Here is a 17,018-nt window from a genome sequence, read left to right as displayed (position 1 = left end):
TTGGGGCCGCTCTGCCAGTGGGTCGTTCCCCCCCCCGTGGGCACTGGTGTCGCGGCGGTGGTAGTCGCCGCCCAGTGCTACGCCATTTTATGCTAGGGACATTAGGGACCCACTCTAAATAGGTGGCCTTGACGTGGCGAGTGGGCTTGTACTTTTTGATCAAAACGTATATACTAACAACCTGTTAGTTTTTGAAATTATGCTGAGAAGCAATTAGATCATTGTGCAAGATTGTAGATGTGCACCATGTCTGTTTTCTACCTGAATTCATATTATGAACTACACTAACTTTACAGCCCTGTAGTAAAAAGAAAAATCCTGTAATACCCCTTTAACCTATGACTCTCCAGCTGTTGCAAAACTACAACTCCCAGCATGTCCTCGCTGTCATTTTTTACTTCAGGACATCCCTTTGTAAGATTCCTACTATGCGACCTTTTAAGCATGCTGTTCAAAGGCAGTTTTGTAGGCCAGGTCTTGACTGGTGTAGATTTGCATTGTTTTGGAAGGGTTTGCATTTTTTTTTTAAAGTCGGAATGATAAATTCCTGACCAATGGATCTGCAAAGACGGTAACTTCTCAGTAATCTGCTGTACAGTGAAAAGGCGCAAAAAAGTGTAAACACCTAGTGCATATTGTAACCAGCAAGTTTATTATGCCTTTGATATGAATTGTAACCACCATTCTGTGCCAAAAATTATAGTCTTTTATTTTAAAATAGTTTGGTCTGTGACTGGGTGTTTAAACCACCACCATATAGTTATTAAATTAACTGAAAAGAAAAGATCTTTTGTATCTGTTCCCAGAGGGTTTTTTATACATCACCCCTGTAAAGACATGCCATAAGGCAGTACCAAGAACAGATTAAAACCTAAGAACAGAACAGGAGGAGAACAGATGAGCTGCAACATTCAGAAGAGTTCCATCCTCCTTTTGTTCCTATTTTTCTAAACTTTTTCAGATATACTTAGGAGAACCACAGTTCAACCATTGTAGCCTATTGCCAGACTCATACACATACACTCAGAGAGAATCTGACAGCTAGCACAGAGAGCAGACGGCCAACCCGCAGCCTTAATTAGCATAATAAGGAAGAAGGCGGGGCGGACGGGCGATTATGTAGGAGACTGGGGGACTTGGCCAGCTGGCTCCCCTCCTCCGATGGGAATGAAACTATTTACAAGCAGAAAGCAGCACCCATTGAACGTATTTCAGTGAGTAACCCCTCATTTTACAGCTCTGCACCTACTCTATAAACCAGTATACTGGGTTTAGTGTGGGTGAACTAGCTGTCAGATTCCATTTAAACAAGAAAAATACACAATGCAATTAACGCCTTAAGGACCAGGCCATTTTACACCTTAAGGACCAGAGCGTTTTTTGCAAATCTGACCACTGAAACATTAATAACTCTGGAATGCTTTTAGTTATCATTCTGATTCCGAGATTGTTTTTTCGTGACATATTCTACTTTAACTTAGTGGTAAAATTTTATGGTAACTTGCATCCTTTCTTGGTGAAAAATCCCCAAATTTGATGAAAAAAAAGAAAATTTAGCATTTTTCTAACTTTGAAGCTCTCTGCTTGTAAGGAAAATAGATATTCAAAATACATTTTTTTGGATTCACATATACAATATGTATACTTTATGTTTGCATCATAAAATTTATGAGTTTTTACTTTTGGAAGACATCAGAGGGCTTCAAAGTTCAGCAGCAATTTTGAAATTTTTCACAAAATGTTCAAACTCACAATTTTTCAGGGACCAGTTCAGTTTTGAAGTGGATTTGAAGGGTTTTCATATTAGAAATACCCCATAAAAGACCCCATTATAAAAACTACACCCCCCAAAGTATTCAAAATGACATTCAGTAAGTGAATTAACCCTTTAGGTGTTTCACAGGAATAGCAGCAAAGTGAAGGAGAAAATTCAAAATCTTCATTTTTTACACTCGCATGTTCTTGCAGACCCAATTTTTTAATTTTTGCAAGGGGTAAAAAGGAGAAAATTTTTACTTGAATTTGAAACCCAATTTCTCTCGAGTAAGGACATACCTCACATGTCTATGTTAATTGTTCAGCGGGCGCAGTAGAGGGCTCAGAAGGGAAGGAGCGACAAATGGTTTTTGGGGGGGCATGTCACCTTTAGGAAGCCCCTATGGTGCCAGGACAGCAAAAAAATACACATGGCATACCATTTTGGAAACTAGACCCCTCGGGGAACGTAACAAGGGGTAAAGTAAACCTTAGTACCCCACAGGTGTTTCACGACTTTTGCATATGTAAAAAAAAAAATTTTTTTACCTAAAATGCTTGTTTTCCCAAAAATTTTACATTTTTAAAAAGGGTAATAGCAGAAAATACCCCCCAAAATTTGTAACACAATTTCTCCCGAGTACGGCGATACCCCATATGTGACCCTTAACTGTTGCCTTGAAATACGACAGGGCTCCAAAGTGAGAGCGCCATGCGCATTTGAGGCCTAAATTAGGGACTTGCATAGGGGTGGACATAGGGGTATTCTACGCCAGTGATTCCAAAACAGGGTGCCTCCAGCTGTTGTAAAACTCCCAGCATGCCTGGACAGTCAGTGGCTATCTGGCAATACTGGGAGTAGTTGTTTTGCAACAGCTGGAGGCTCCGTTTTGGAAACAGTGGCGTACCAGACGTTTTTCATTTTTATTGGGGAGGGGGGCTGTGTAGGGGTATGGGTATATGTAGTGTTTTTTTACTTTTTATTTTATTTTGTGGTAGTGTAGTGTTTTTAGGGTACAGTCACACGGGCGTGGGTTCACAGTAGTTTCTCGCTGGCAGCTTGAGCTGCGGCAGAAAATTTGCCGCAGCTCAAACTTGCAGCCGGATACTTACTGTAAACCTCCGCCCATGTGAGTGTACCCTGTACGTTCACATTGGGGAGGGGGGAACATCTAGCTGTTGCAAAACTACAACTCCCAGCATGTACGGTCTCTCAGTGCATGCTGGGAGTTGTAGTTTTGCAACAGCTGGAGGCACACTGGTTGTGAAACACCGAGTTTGGTAACAAACTCAGTGTTTTGCAACCAGTGTGCCTTCAGCTGTTGCAAAAGCTACAACCCCCAGCATGTACGGACAGCGGAAGGGCATGCTGGGTCTTGTAGTTATGCAACAACCGGAGGCATACTACTTTGGCTGGGGATGCTGGGGATTGTAGTTATGCAACAGCTGGAGACACACTGGTTTGCTACTTAACTCAGTGTGCCTTCAGCTGTTGCAAAACTACAACTCTCAGCAGTCACCGACAGCCAACAGGCATGCTGGGAGTTGTAGTTATGCAACCACCAGATGCACCACTACAACTCTCAGCATGCACTTTAGCTGATTGTGCAAGCTGGGAGTTGTAGTTATACAACAGCTGTGGGTACACTTTTCCATAGAAAAAATGTGCCTCCAGCTGTTGCAAAGCTACAAGTCCCAGCATGCCCATAAGGGAATGTTGGGAGTTGTGGTGGTCTTCCTCCTGCTGTTGCATAACTACAGCTCCCAGCATGCCCTTTTTGCATGCTGGGAGCTGTTGCTAAGCAACAGCAGGAGGCTGTCACTCACCTCCTGCTGCTGCTCCACGCCGCCTCGGCGCAGGTCAGTCCCGCCGCCGCCGTCGCTCCTGGGGCCCCGATCCCAATAGGGACGCCGGGGATCGGGGTCCCCAGCACCTGGGGTCTTCTTCCCGCACCCGCTCACGTCCTCCGGAAGAGGGGCGGAGCGGGTTGCGGGAGTGACACCCGCAGCAGGAGCCCTGATTGGTCGGCCGGGAAACCGACCGACGAATCAGGGCGATCGTGAGGTGGCACTAGTGCCACCTCACCCCTGCTGGCAATGGCTGTTCGGGGCCGTCAGAGACGGCCCCGATCAGCCAGTAATTCCGGGTCACCGGGTCTGCGGCAATCGCCGACATGGGGGGACATAATGACCCCCCTGGGCGATATGCCGGGATGCCTGCTGAACGATTTCAGCAGGCATCCGGCACCGGCTCCGCTCCAGCTAGCGGCTGGGGCCGGAAATGCACAGGGCGTATCCATACGCCCTGTGTCCTTAAGGACTTGGAAACGGGGGCGTATGGATACGCCCTGTGTCCTTAATGGGTTAAGATCAGACCAAAATAAGTAAAACAAGACATCTACCCTGTTCCCAAAGTATAGAACTATAGTTCTGCTCTAAACATAACAGTATATTTTTTGTCATTTCCACTTCCAGTAAATATGTACATGATGTAGTGTTGAGGTACATGTAATAAAATGCCACCACCTATTTATATTCTGCACATTTGATCAAGCCACGTACTGTTATTTTGAGTTGATATTATATAATGTGCATAACCCACATAAGCATGCCCTACTCTTCAAAAGAGACATAGCCAAATAGGATTTCACCACACAGACATTGTAATAATTAATCCTTATTTACGCTGGATAATGCTATCACCAATGTTCTATTCTGTTTATTTAGATAACAGCCCTATTTCCATTTAAACAAGTTGTTTTGACCAGATGATGCACATGAACAGCATGAGGAATGAGAATGAATATCGTTGTCTGGATTTCTGACTGCACTTCTGCTCTCTCCCTCTTTGTGTATGCATTACTTTGAACTAAGATTGATTTATGACCAAGATATTTTGGGTTTTCACTATATTAAGGGAATGACATGGTCAATGGAAATAGTTTACCATAAAATTTAGCTCATTTGGCAGAAGCTAATCAGAATTAATTTTAGAAGTAATGATCAACAAGTGTCCTTACACTCAGATCCATTAAGCAAAACAAGGTCATCTTCATTTGATTAGATGGTCTAATACACTACAGACAGGATATATGGATAAACACTTTGGGGGAGATTTCTCAAAGGATTTAGACTGTTTTTTTCCTGTCTAAAATTGTCGCACAGAAAGTTACAGTCTAAATACGTGCAACTTTTTCGCAACTTTTGATTTAGAGGATTTTTAGAGCATGATGCATTATAATCTATTTTAGACAGAAAAATGCATTGGTGCTGAATTTATTAAAAGCGACTTTTAGGTGCATCAGCCGAAAGTACGCTGAAATGTCAGAACATGCTGAAGCAGGTTTAACCCCTTAAGGACCGGGGGTTTTTCCATATTTGCATTTTCGATTTTTTGCTCCTTGCCTTTAAAAAATCATAACTCTTTCAATTTTGCACCTAAAAATCCATATGATTGGTTATTTTTTGTGCCACCAATTCTACTTTGTAATGACGTCAGTCATTTTGCCCAAACATCTACGGTGAAACGGAAAAAAATATCATTGTGCGACAAAATTGAAAAAAAAACGCAGTTTTGTAACTTTTGGGGGCTTCCGTTTCTACGTAGTACATTTTTCGGTAAAAATGACACCTTATCCTTATTCTGTAGGTTCATACAATTAAAATGATACCCTATTTATATAGGTTTGATTTTGTCGTACTTCTGGAAAAAATCATAACTACATGCAGGAAAATTAATACGCTTAAAATTGTCATCTTCTGACCCCTATAACTTTTTTATTTTTCCGTATATGGCACGGTATGAGGGCTAATTTTTTGCGCCGTGATCTGAAGTTTTTAACGTAATTTTTGCATTGATAGGACTTATTGATCGCTTTTTATTCATTTTTAAATTATATAAAAAGTGACCAAAAATGCACTATTTTGGACTTTGGAATTTTTTTGCGCGCACGCCATTGACCGAGTGGTTTAATTAATGATATATTTTTATAATTCGGAAATTTCCGCACGCGGTGATACCATATATGTTTATTTTTATTTACACTGTGTTTTTTTTTATGGAAAAAGGGGGGTGATTCAAACTTTTAATAGGGGAGGGGTTAAATGATATTCATTCACTTTTTTTTTGCAGTGTTATAGCTCCCATAGGGACCTATAACACTGCACACACTGATCTTTCACATTGATCACTGGTTTCTCATAGGAAAGTACGTCCTTGGTCCAAAGGGGTTAAATATATAGTCTAAACCGTAGGTCCCGAAGTCCATGCATAGAATTTATCAAGAGCTGTACGACCTTTGATAAATTAAGCGCACAATAGACCAGCGTTACGCTCTGTAGTTTGGTCTGTATTGATTCGGGAAATAGACAGCTTTGAAAAATCCCTCTATTTGAGTGCAAAATAAAGCAGGACAGGCATTCTGAGGCTATAGCTTTTTTCCTGCACCAGAATGGAGAAGGAAGAAGATCCTGCCACTAGAGTTTGTTTTAGTTATTTTAAGTAGGTGAGGTGGCACCTACCTAATAGGGAAAACTACCTACCTAGGCAGAAAATACTTTTCTAATGAGGGAATCTACCTACTTAATGGGGGAATCTACCTATCTAAAAGGAAAATTACATACCAATGGGGTAAGCTAGCTAGTGGCTACTTATAAGAGGGCCTTTACAATGAATGGGGGGTACCTACCATTCTACTGAAGAGGGGGTACCTTAATGGGGAAACTATGTTACTATGTTATGGGGGCACCCCCTTCCTACTGGGGAGCCACCTATTTATTGGAAGGACCTATTTAGCTGATGGGAAAAACTACCTACTTACTAGGGTGACCTGTATACTCCTACCTACCTAATTGGGGCCTACCTACCAGCTAGAAGACCTAACTACCTACCTACTGGGAGAACCTACCTTCCTACAGGACATACCTACCTACTAAAGGAACCTACCTTGTACAAAAAAATAAGAATAGTTGTGAGAATTACTGTTCTAATATGATAACTTGCTACACTAAGCTTTACCCCTTTACCCAATTATTTTTTTTTGTAGGTGTTTAAAATATGATTTTTGCAATGGACAGGCCCTTTAACATTGTTCTATTTTTAACAATTTATTTCTTGCAAATGTTTAGAATATTTTGAATACTGTGGAAGAATACAAGTTATTCTATAGTTTCACTGCTTATGAAACCATAAAAGATATTCGGTAGAACTGATAGAGAGCCTACAACTCAAAATCTGAAAACGCTGCATGCTATCAGGCATTTGCTTGTAGTGTTTTATTTAGGGTGTGTTCACATGTTCAGGTTTTTTACTGCAATTACTGAATCCAAAGCCAGGAATGTATTTTTTTAAAAAAAGCAAAAGTCTCAGTTTTCCCTAAATGTGTGAACACACCCCTAGATGTTAACATGGTAGTTTCGGGAACTACACTTATCCCCCATAAACAAGATAGAGTATAAGTGTCTGATTGTGCAGGGGTCTGACCAATCCCCTGCGATCTCCACAACATTGCCTGGCTACTCAAGCGTCCTCAGCACAATTCTAGAGATCGAGGAAGGTCTAAGCTTTCAGATCCCCCCCGATCAGAAACATATTCTCTATCCTGTGGATAGGGGATAAGTGTAGTTTCTTGGAGCTAAGTGATAGATGTAATTTATTGCAAAATCAGGAGTCCTTATTGAGCACAGTTACTCAATAACTAGTTAGAAAGTACGATGTGTCTTCTTGCCCTAACAGCATCAATCAGTGTTAGCAGTTTGGAAAGTGAATTGTACCTGAAAGATTCCATTTAATTCAACAAGTTTATAGTAACTTCATGACTTTACTAACACAAGATATTGATAAATGTCAACTTACATCGTAGATTGTCAACCTTCCGGACTTTCTCCAGAATTTTCCGGGTACTCTTAGCATCCTCTCCCATAGCCACAACTATGCCCACTGGCAATCCACTACTGCGAAGAGCATTAGCCACTTTCCTGCCAGTGTCCTTCCAAATGTCTTCATTAGAGGAAATAATCCCAACATGTGCCCACTGGAAATACTTCATTACATTAAAAAGAACCCTGGTGGGAGAAGGTAACGTCCTGGCAAATGTGGGGTAACTTTTTACATTATCCAGCTCATAGTTGATGCAGGCCCAAGAAAATACAGCTTTGTTCCAGTTTTTCCCTAAAAGAGTAGCAGCATCACAATATCCTGGATTGGAAGGCCCAACAAACCCTGATGCAACCATAGAGTATGTAAGAAAAGTTGAAAGAGCCTTTGAAGTTTGGCAATCTTCATCAAGTATCACATAGTTAAAGGACAGGCCTAAATCTAAAGTAGCATCGTTGTTGATGCGTTCAATGGCTAACTTGGCAGCAACATGTGGAAGGGCTTTGGAGAACAATGGGTCACAGGTCCAAGGTCCAACAACACCCACTTTGTAAGGGAGAGAGTTTACTAGCTGTGGAAAACAGACAATAACTAGAATTGTCCAACAGAGAAAAATCTTGGATGGAAAAGTCGAAAATGTAAGGTATTCACTTTCAGTCCATTTTGGGTACCTGGTACATTTTAATACAAAGCACCGAAAAGAACAAGGCTCTTGTAGCATTGCACTACTGCATGTATCTGCGCCAGCCAATAAAGAGATACTTCCAACTTTACAAAGGTTGCAAAATGGTTATAATAACTGCATATCCAGTGTATCCCTGCAAACAAAAACATAGTATTAGAAGTACAATAAAAACAAATCTCATGAGCTTATATAAGACATACAGTACTATAATAGAGGCATAGTATAATAAAAAAGACACACATTTTACATCTAAATGGTTGCAGAATTGAGATATTGAACATGTTCTCTCCATTAAAAGCATTGTCCCAACTGATCAACCATCTCTTACTGTCCTAAAATTCAGCTGAACGGAAAATGTAGCACAAATAAGGCTAATGGATATGTTACAGCCACTAGGTGGTGAGTATTTACTTACTCCTAAATCTGTTATAGGTCACAGGTAGAGATGAGCGAACTTACAGTAAATTCGATTCGTCACGAACTACTTGGCTCGGCAGTTGATGACTTATCCTGCATAAATTAGTTCAGCTTTCAGGTGCTCCCGTGGGCTGGAAAAGGTGGATACAGTCCTAGGAGACTCTTTCCTAGGACTGTATCCACCTTTTCCAGGCCACCGGAGCACCTGAAAGCTGAACTCATTTATTCAGGATAAGTCATCAACTGCCGAGCCGAGAAGTTCGTGACGAATCAAATTTACTGTAAGTTTGCTCAACTCTAGTCACAGGCTGTGATTCCAAACTAGGCCTTTCATATAACAGCTCACAGTGCAGATCTTACATTCCTTCCTTGGAATACACCATACCATCTATTACACAAGTAACAAGTTATGGTGACTGTGCCCAGGAGCAAAGTCTACACTGTGATTTCTTAAGGGAAAGGGAACCCTCTCACACCTGTTCTGTCTTGGAGCTAGGAATCAAGCCTCCCAAAGGGAAATTTTCACTTTCTGAAGATAACCCATCTCACAAACCAAGCCTGCTAATGTGGTGCAGAACTAAATGGACTGTCTGCCTCCTTTGGGGTTGATCTTTCAGGACTCCCTTACCTGCTGGCAATGCTTCTGGCACTGGAAAGGACCAATAACTAACCATCCCCAGACTCTCTCATCTTTTTGCTTCTCTAATAGCCCTCAGGCTCTGCAGGACAGTGAGCACCACTCTGGCTCACCAGCACTGCTACAATACAGCCGAATTTACCCCTTAAGGACCAAGCATTTTTCTGTTTTTGCACTTTCATTTTTCCCCCTTACCTTTTAAAAATCATAACCCTTTCAATTTTGCACCTAAAAATCCACATGAGGGCTTATTTTTTGTGCCACCAATTCTACTTTGTAATTACATCAGCCATTTTACCCAAAAATCGACGGTGAAATGGAAAAAAAAAATCATTGTGCGACAAAATTTAAGAAAAAACACAATTTTGTAAATTTTGGGGGCTTCCGTTTCTACGCCGTAAATTTTTCGGTAAAAACGTTATCTTTATTCTGTAGGTCCATATGATGAAAATGATATCCTACTTATAGAGGTTTTATTTTGTCATACTTTTGTAAAAAATCATAACTACATGCACGAAAATTAATACATTTAAAATTGTCCTCTTCTGACCCCTATAACTTTTTTATTTTTCCTTATATGATGTGGTATGAGGGCTCATTTTTTGCGCTGTGATCTGAAGTTTTAATCTGTAACATTTTTGGAATTTTTTGGAATTTTTTTGCGCGTACGCCATTGACCGTGCTGTTTAATTTAAGATATATTTTTATAGTTCCGACATTTACGCACGTGCCAATACCATATATGTTTATTTTTAGTATGTTTATATATTTTTTTATATGGAATTTGGGCAAAGATTAAAACTTTTAATAAGGAAGGGGTTAATGTGTGTGTTTTTAAACTTTTTTTTTTTTTTTACACTTTTAGTCCTCTTAGGGGACTTTTGGGAGGAATCATTTGATTCCTCATAAAGATCAATGGGGTTACATATAATCCTATTGATCTGCCTATTGATAAAGCCTGATCCTGGCAGGCTTTATCATTCTGACCAACGGAGCCGGTATGAAAGGAGAGGTAAGCCCTCAGGCTACCTCAACAGTGGATCGCCCCCCCCCCCCCCCATGATCGTGCTGCGGGGGGGGGGGGGGCAATCCACCCCACTGGAGCAACAGGGACAGAATACAGGCACCTTTAGATGCCGCTGTAAAAACTTTGACAGCGGCGATCTAAAGGGTTCATAGCCGGCCGCGTTTATCATCGCATGTCGGCTAATAACGACGGCCCTCAGCTACAGGAATCAGCTGGGGGGCTGGCCGGTATGACGCGGGCTCGAGTCGGGAGCCCTCATCATACCTCATTAATGGCCATTGGACGAGCATAGATGTCCATGGTCGTTATCGGGTTAAAGCCTCCCAATAGCACTCAAAGTGAGGCTTTTTGTAGGCCTCCTTCTACCTCGGATGGCCATCATAATACTTACAAAGTGACAGGAAAACAATCATTTTTAAGATGATATCTGTTTGGATTGGCTGAGCATGCTATTTTTTATTTTTTTTCTTTCAATTCTTTATTTTCATGTTTACAATTATTATGTAACACATCTAGTCATTTTAACATCCAATAGTGAACACAAACAATAAAATAGCAAATAAAAGGTAAGACAGAAATAAAAGGAAAACAGCATTTAGAAATAGAACATTGTTACGCCTAGCGCTCCGGGTCCCCGCTCCTCCCCGGAGCGCTCACGGCGTCTCTTTCCCTGCAGCTCCCCGGTCAGTCCCGCTGACCGGGAGCGCTGCTCTGTCATGGCCGTTGGGGATGCGATTCGCACAGCGGGACGCGCCCGCTCGCGAATCGTATCCCAGGTCACTTACCCGTTCCCGTCCCATGCTGTCATGTGCTGGCGCGCGCGGCTCCGCTCTCTAGGGCGCGCGCGCGCCAGCTCCCTGAGACTTAAAGGGCCAGTGCACCAATGATTGGTGCCTGGCCCAATTAGCTTAATTTGTTCCCACCTGTTCCCTGGCTATATCTAGTCTCCTCCCTTGCACTCCCTTGCCGGATCTTGTTGCCTTAGTGCCAGTGAAAGCGTTCCTTGTGTGTTCCTTGCCTGTGTTTCCAGACCTTCTGCCGTTGCCCCTGACTACGATCCTTGCTGCCTGCCCCGACCTTCTGCTACGTCCGACCTTGCTTCTGCCTACTCCCTTGTACCGCGCCTATCTTCAGCAGCCAGAGAGGTGAGCCGTTGCTAGTGGATACGACCTGGTCACTACCGCCGCAGCAAGACCATCCCGCTTTGCGGCGGGCTCTGGTGAAAACCAGTAGTGGCTTAGAACCGGTCCACTAGCACGGTCCACGCCAATCCCTCTCTGGCACAGAGGGTCCACTACCTGCCAGCCGGCATCGTGACAGTAGATCCGGCCATGGATCCCGCTGAAGTTCCTCTGCCAGTTGTCGCTGACCTCACCACGGTGGTCGCCCAGCAGTCACAACAGATAGCGCAACAAGGCCAACAGCTGTCTCAACTGACCGTTATGCTACAACAGTTGCTACCACAGCTTCAGCAGTCATCTCCTCCGCCAGCTCCTGCACCTCCTCCGCAGCGAGTGGCCGCTCCTGGGATACGCTTATCCTTGCCGGATAAATTTGATGGGGACTCTAAGTTTTGCCGTGGCTTTCTTTCCCAATGTTCCCTGCATCTGGAGATGATGTCGGACCTGTTTCCTACTGAAAGGTCTAAGGTGGCTTTCGTAGTCAGCCTTCTGTCTGGAAAAGCCCTGTCATGGGCCACACCGCTCTGGGACCGCAATGACCCCGTCACTGCCTCTGTTCACTCCTTCTTCTCGGAAATTCGAAGTGTCTTTGAGGAACCTGCCCGAGCCTCTTCTGCTGAGACTGCCCTGCTGAACCTGGTCCAGGGTAATTCCTCCGTTGGCGAGTATGCCGTACAATTCCGTACTCTTGCTTCTGAACTCTCCTGGAATAATGAGGCTCTCTGCGCGACCTTTAAAAAAGGCCTATCCAGCAACATTAAAGATGTTCTGGCCGCACGAGAGACTCCTGCTAGCCTGCATGAACTCATTCATCTAGCCACTCGCATTGACATGCGTTTTTCTGAGAGGCATCAAGAGCTCCGCCAGGAAAAAGACTTAGATCTCTGGCCACCTCTCCCACAGTCTCCACTGCAATCTGCGCCTAGGCCTCCCGCCGAGGAGGCCATGCAAGTGGATCGGTCTCGCCTGACCCTGGAAGAGAGGAATCGCCGTAAGGAAGAGAATCTTTGTTTGTACTGTGCCAGTACTGAACATTTTCTGGTGGATTGCCCAATCCGTCCTCCACGTCTGGGAAACGCACGCTCACACTCAGCTCTCGTGGGTGTGGCGTCTCTTGATGCCAAGTCGGCTTCTCCACGTCTCACGGTACCTGTTCGGATTTCCACTTCAGCCAGCTCTCCCCTCTCAGCCGTGGCCTGCCTGGACTCTGGAGCTTCTGGGAATTTTATTCGGGACTCCTTTGTGAATAAATTCCGTATTCCGGTGACCCGTCTTGTCAAGCCACTCCACATTTCCGCGGTCAACGGAGCCAGGTTGGACTGTACCATACGTTTCCGCACGGAGCCCCTTCTTATGAGCATCGGATCTCACCACGAGAGGATTGAACTTTTGGTCCTCCCCAATTGCACCTCGGAAATTCTCCTTGGACTTCCCTGGCTTCAACTTCATTCCCCAACCCTGGATTGGTCCACTGGGGAGATCAAGAGTTGGGGGTCCTCTTGTTCCAAGAACTGTCTAAAACCGGTTCCCAGTAACCCTTGCCGTAACTCTGTGGTTCCTCCTGTATCTGGTCCCCCTATGGTCATTAAGGACTCTGCCTGCCACAGGAAATGCCCCTCCCCCCCTCCCAGTTCCATCAGGCAAGCTTCTGTGTCCCCTCATGGCCCTCGTCCTGGTGTCACACTGCCCCGTGCCAGGTCCCGCCCTCTGCCCTCTCTCCCCATTCCTACTCCTGCGGTTCTGCCTGCCGTTGAGGAATCCCTCCATCCTTTCCCGGTGTCCTCATCCCAGGGGAGGCAGTTACCCGATAAAGAGAAGGGGAGACCTAAGGGGGGGGGTACTGTTACGCCTAGCGCTCCGGGTCCCCGCTCCTCCCCGGAGCGCTCACGGCGTCTCTTTCCCTGCAGCTCCCCGGTCAGTCCCGCTGACCGGGAGCGCTGCTCTGTCATGGCCGTTGGGGATGCGATTCGCACAGCGGGACGCGCCCGCTCGCGAATCGTATCCCAGGTCACTTACCCGTTCCCGTCCCCTGCTGTCATGTGCTGGCGCGCGCGGCTCCGCTCTCTAGGGCGCGCGCGCGCCAGCTCCCTGAGACTTAAAGGGCCAGTGCACCAATGATTGGTGCCTGGCCCAATTAGCTTAATTTGTTCCCACCTGTTCCCTGGCTATATCTAGTCTCCTCCCTTGCACTCCCTTGCCGGATCTTGTTGCCTTAGTGCCAGTGAAAGCGTTCCTTGTGTGTTCCTTGCCTGTGTTTCCAGACCTTCTGCCGTTGCCCCTGACTACGATCCTTGCTGCCTGCCCCGACCTTCTGCTACGTCCGACCTTGCTTCTGCCTACTCCCTTGTACCGCGCCTATCTTCAGCAGCCAGAGAGGTGAGCCGTTGCTAGTGGATACGACCTGGTCACTACCGCCGCAGCAAGACCATCCCGCTTTGCGGCGGGCTCTGGTGAAAACCAGTAGTGGCTTAGAACCGGTCCACTAGCACGGTCCACGCCAATCCCTCTCTGGCACAGAGGGTCCACTACCTGCCAGCCGGCATCGTGACAAACATAGGTAAGAAGAAAGAAAAGAAAAAGAAGGAGAGAGGAAGAAAAAAAAAAGAAAAAGAGAAAAAGGAAGGGGAAGTCCCTCATGGAACATCAGATCTAATATGACCATACTCTAAGGATTCTTGGAATTTTAACCAGGGAGACCATGTCCTCAAATACAGTAAACTATGACCTCTTGAATGCGCTGTTAGCTCTTCCTTTTGTTTTATTTCCTCCACCTTATGGACCCACAGCTGCTGAGAAGGCGGTTCCGACTGTCTCCATTTGGATAGACTACAGGCTCGTGCAGCATTAAAGAGGTACTCTTTTTTTTTTTTTTTAAATCAACTGGTGCCAGAAAGTTATTTATATTTATATATAAAGATTTATATATTAAACAGATTTACTTCTATTAAAAAATCTTAATCCTTCCAGTACTTCTTAGCAGCTGTATACTACAGAGGAAATTCTTTTCTTTTTGGATTTATTTTCTGTCTGTCCACAGTGCTCTCTGATGACACCTCTGTCCATGTCAGGAACTCTCCAGAAAAGGAGAAAATCCCCATAGCAAACATATGCTGCTCTGGACAGTACCTAAAATGGACAGAGGTGTCAGCAGAGAGCACTGTGGACAGACAGAAAAGAAATCCCAAAAGAAAATAATTTCCTCTGTAGTATACAGCCGCTAATAAGTACTGGAAGGATTAGGACTTTTTAATAGAAGTCAATCTGTTTAGTATATAAATCTGGTTATCTTTCTGGAACCAGTTGATTTAAAAAAAAAAAAAAGAGTACCTCTTTAATGCTCCACGAGCCTGTAGTCCATCCAAATGGAGACAGTCTGAACCGCCTTCTCAGCAGCTGTGGTTCCTCTGTAGTATTCAGCAGCTAATAAGTGCTGGAAGGATTAAGATTTTTTAATAGAAGTAATTTTAAAAATTATTAAACTTTTTGGCAGCAGTTGATTTAAAAAAAAAAAAAAAAAATGTTTTCCACCAGAGTACCCCTTTAACCATATGGTGGAGGAGAGAACTTTTATATACCTCATTTGGAATCTCCGAAAGGTGAAGTAAAAAGAAAAGCGTCAAGTAGGGAATTACATAATCGGTTAATGCAGAAACAACACCGTGGATCTTCCTCCAAAACCCTTCTAATAAAGGACATTCCCAAAAAATTTGCAAAATTGTACCTATCTGACCACAACCCCTCCAGTAGACAGGTGATACAGAGGGGTACATCTTATGTATATCTTGTGTATACCTGTATAGATTCTTACATTTATAATTAGATAGACTGCATCCTAAATCTCTTTCCCACTGGGAAATGTACTCTGGCTCTTTACTGTCCGGCGGTGAACTCAGTTCCGCATAGAGTTTAGAAAGAACATGTTTCAAGGGTTCCTCGCAACCACACATTTTCTCAAATCTTGTTTCCAGATGTGAGAAACGTTCAGGAGACGGTAAGGAAAGTAAGTTATGTTGAAGTTGCAATGCCCTCCACAGATTTAACCTTTCAGATGTCACCATAGAGACTAACTCTGAGACCGATGTCCATGAGCCTTCTTTAATGAAGTCACGGGCCCGCGTACCACCAAATTTAGCCCACTGTTTAAAATGTGGATCTGCCATTGCCTCTTCCAATGATTAGAAGTCGAATGTATTCCAATCAATTATCCCTGTTAAATGTGTTGCCACGTAATATCTGTATATATTTGGGACACCCAGCCCTCCTTGTGCTTTTGGTTTCTATAAGAGAGAGCAGGCAAAGAGAGCCGTGCCGTTTGCCCAAATAAATCTAAACAAAGTTGATGTAACAGACAAAGAAAATTATCTTTGAAGTGCTATATGAAGTGTTTGAAAAAGTGATAAGATGCGCGGCAAGATGTTCATTTCGAATATTAAGAAACGATAAAACCAAGTAAAGTCTCTTTGTTGCCATTTAGTTAAATCTGATTTAATTGAATGCAAGATAGGAATAAAATTTGCTTCAAATATACCAGCAACTTTAGATGTAAGATTGATGCACATGTATTTAAACAACGAAGTCGGACGTCTTTATTTATGGACCCCGTGGCATGTTGCATTAAAGCCTGAAGTTTTACAGTACAGTACGGTGAGTCGCGACTCTGTTCTTTTCTTCTTGTGATTTATATTATCTCGTACTACATGGTTTCCATATAGAGTCAGCACCCCGCCACCCACAGACGCCGACCCTGAGGCTATCTCCCGAGTTATTCATTATACCTGCTGTGCCATAGCTTTTCTTGGTTTGAACTATTTATACTATGGATACTGCTACTGCAGCTTTGAGCACGCAGGAACTGACTACTATGCTGATGTCTATGGACACGGGAGCACATACTAGCTTCAATGAACAATATTTTAACGGGAGAGAGGAGGCAGGGGAATTTTTCCTAGCGTGCAATGCTAAGGATGAACTACAGCTCCTGAGCCAGAAAGCATTGGAGTCCAAAATACTAACTCTAGCCGAAAAGGAGTTGAGGAGTTTCTGGACGATAAAATCGCTGATGGCATACACAGATTGTGGAAGAGTACCGAGGGGTCTGCGGCCCTACAAACCACCTTCCCAATTTTTGGAAGATGATGCGTTTATTAATGAGTGGGACACAGCACATTTAATGCATGCCAAAAATCTACAAATGATAGTACTTAACAAAAACCGCAAAGAACATGAAAGTATTGCTAATGCCCTTACCAAGGCAAGAGTAGAACTTAAAGAACGGATACCTGATAAACAATATGAGGACTTTCTAAAGTTGTTGGATCACAAAATGATGCATTTACAGAAAGAGATTAAGGATATTAAACGAGACAAGTTTGTCCGAGATAAGAATGATTTTGACAACAACAGGATTTTCTCATGGGCAAAAAAACCTACTACAAATACAA

At 43.7% G+C, this 17,018-nt stretch overlaps 1 protein-coding gene and 1 long non-coding RNA gene across 10 annotated transcripts in view; one reads left to right on the top strand and one right to left on the bottom strand.

Annotated features, from left to right (window-relative positions):
* The window catches only part of LOC130290784 (uncharacterized), a 34,036-nt gene extending 26,319 nt beyond the window's left edge, over nt 1-7,717 (top strand). The window contains exon 4 of the long non-coding RNA XR_008847697.1: nt 7,617-7,717. This is a non-coding gene — a long non-coding RNA (uncharacterized LOC130290784). The remainder of the gene's footprint in view (nt 1-7,616) is intronic.
* Nucleotides 1-17,018, bottom strand: part of GUCY2F (guanylate cyclase 2F, retinal) — a 230,653-nt gene that overhangs the window by 164,082 nt on the left and 49,553 nt on the right. For 8 of the 9 annotated variants that reach the window (XR_008847695.1, XM_056538849.1, XM_056538845.1 and 5 more), the window contains one exon: nt 7,610-8,448. Coding sequence is in view for 8 of the 9 variants with exons in the window: in XM_056538849.1 (XP_056394824.1) it covers nt 7,610-8,351 (742 nt within the window). In the remaining variant the exon portion in view is untranslated. Of the gene's footprint in view, nt 1-7,609; nt 8,449-17,018 lie in introns of those variants that run through there. The other variant, XM_056538852.1, reaches the window with a different exon arrangement.

The sequence above is a fragment of the Hyla sarda genome, chromosome 9 (assembly GCF_029499605.1).
Source record: "Hyla sarda isolate aHylSar1 chromosome 9, aHylSar1.hap1, whole genome shotgun sequence".
NCBI lineage: Eukaryota > Metazoa > Chordata > Amphibia > Anura > Hylidae > Hyla > Hyla sarda.
Note: the sequence above shows the minus strand (reverse complement) of the source record. Positions and strands in the feature narration are given on the sequence as shown.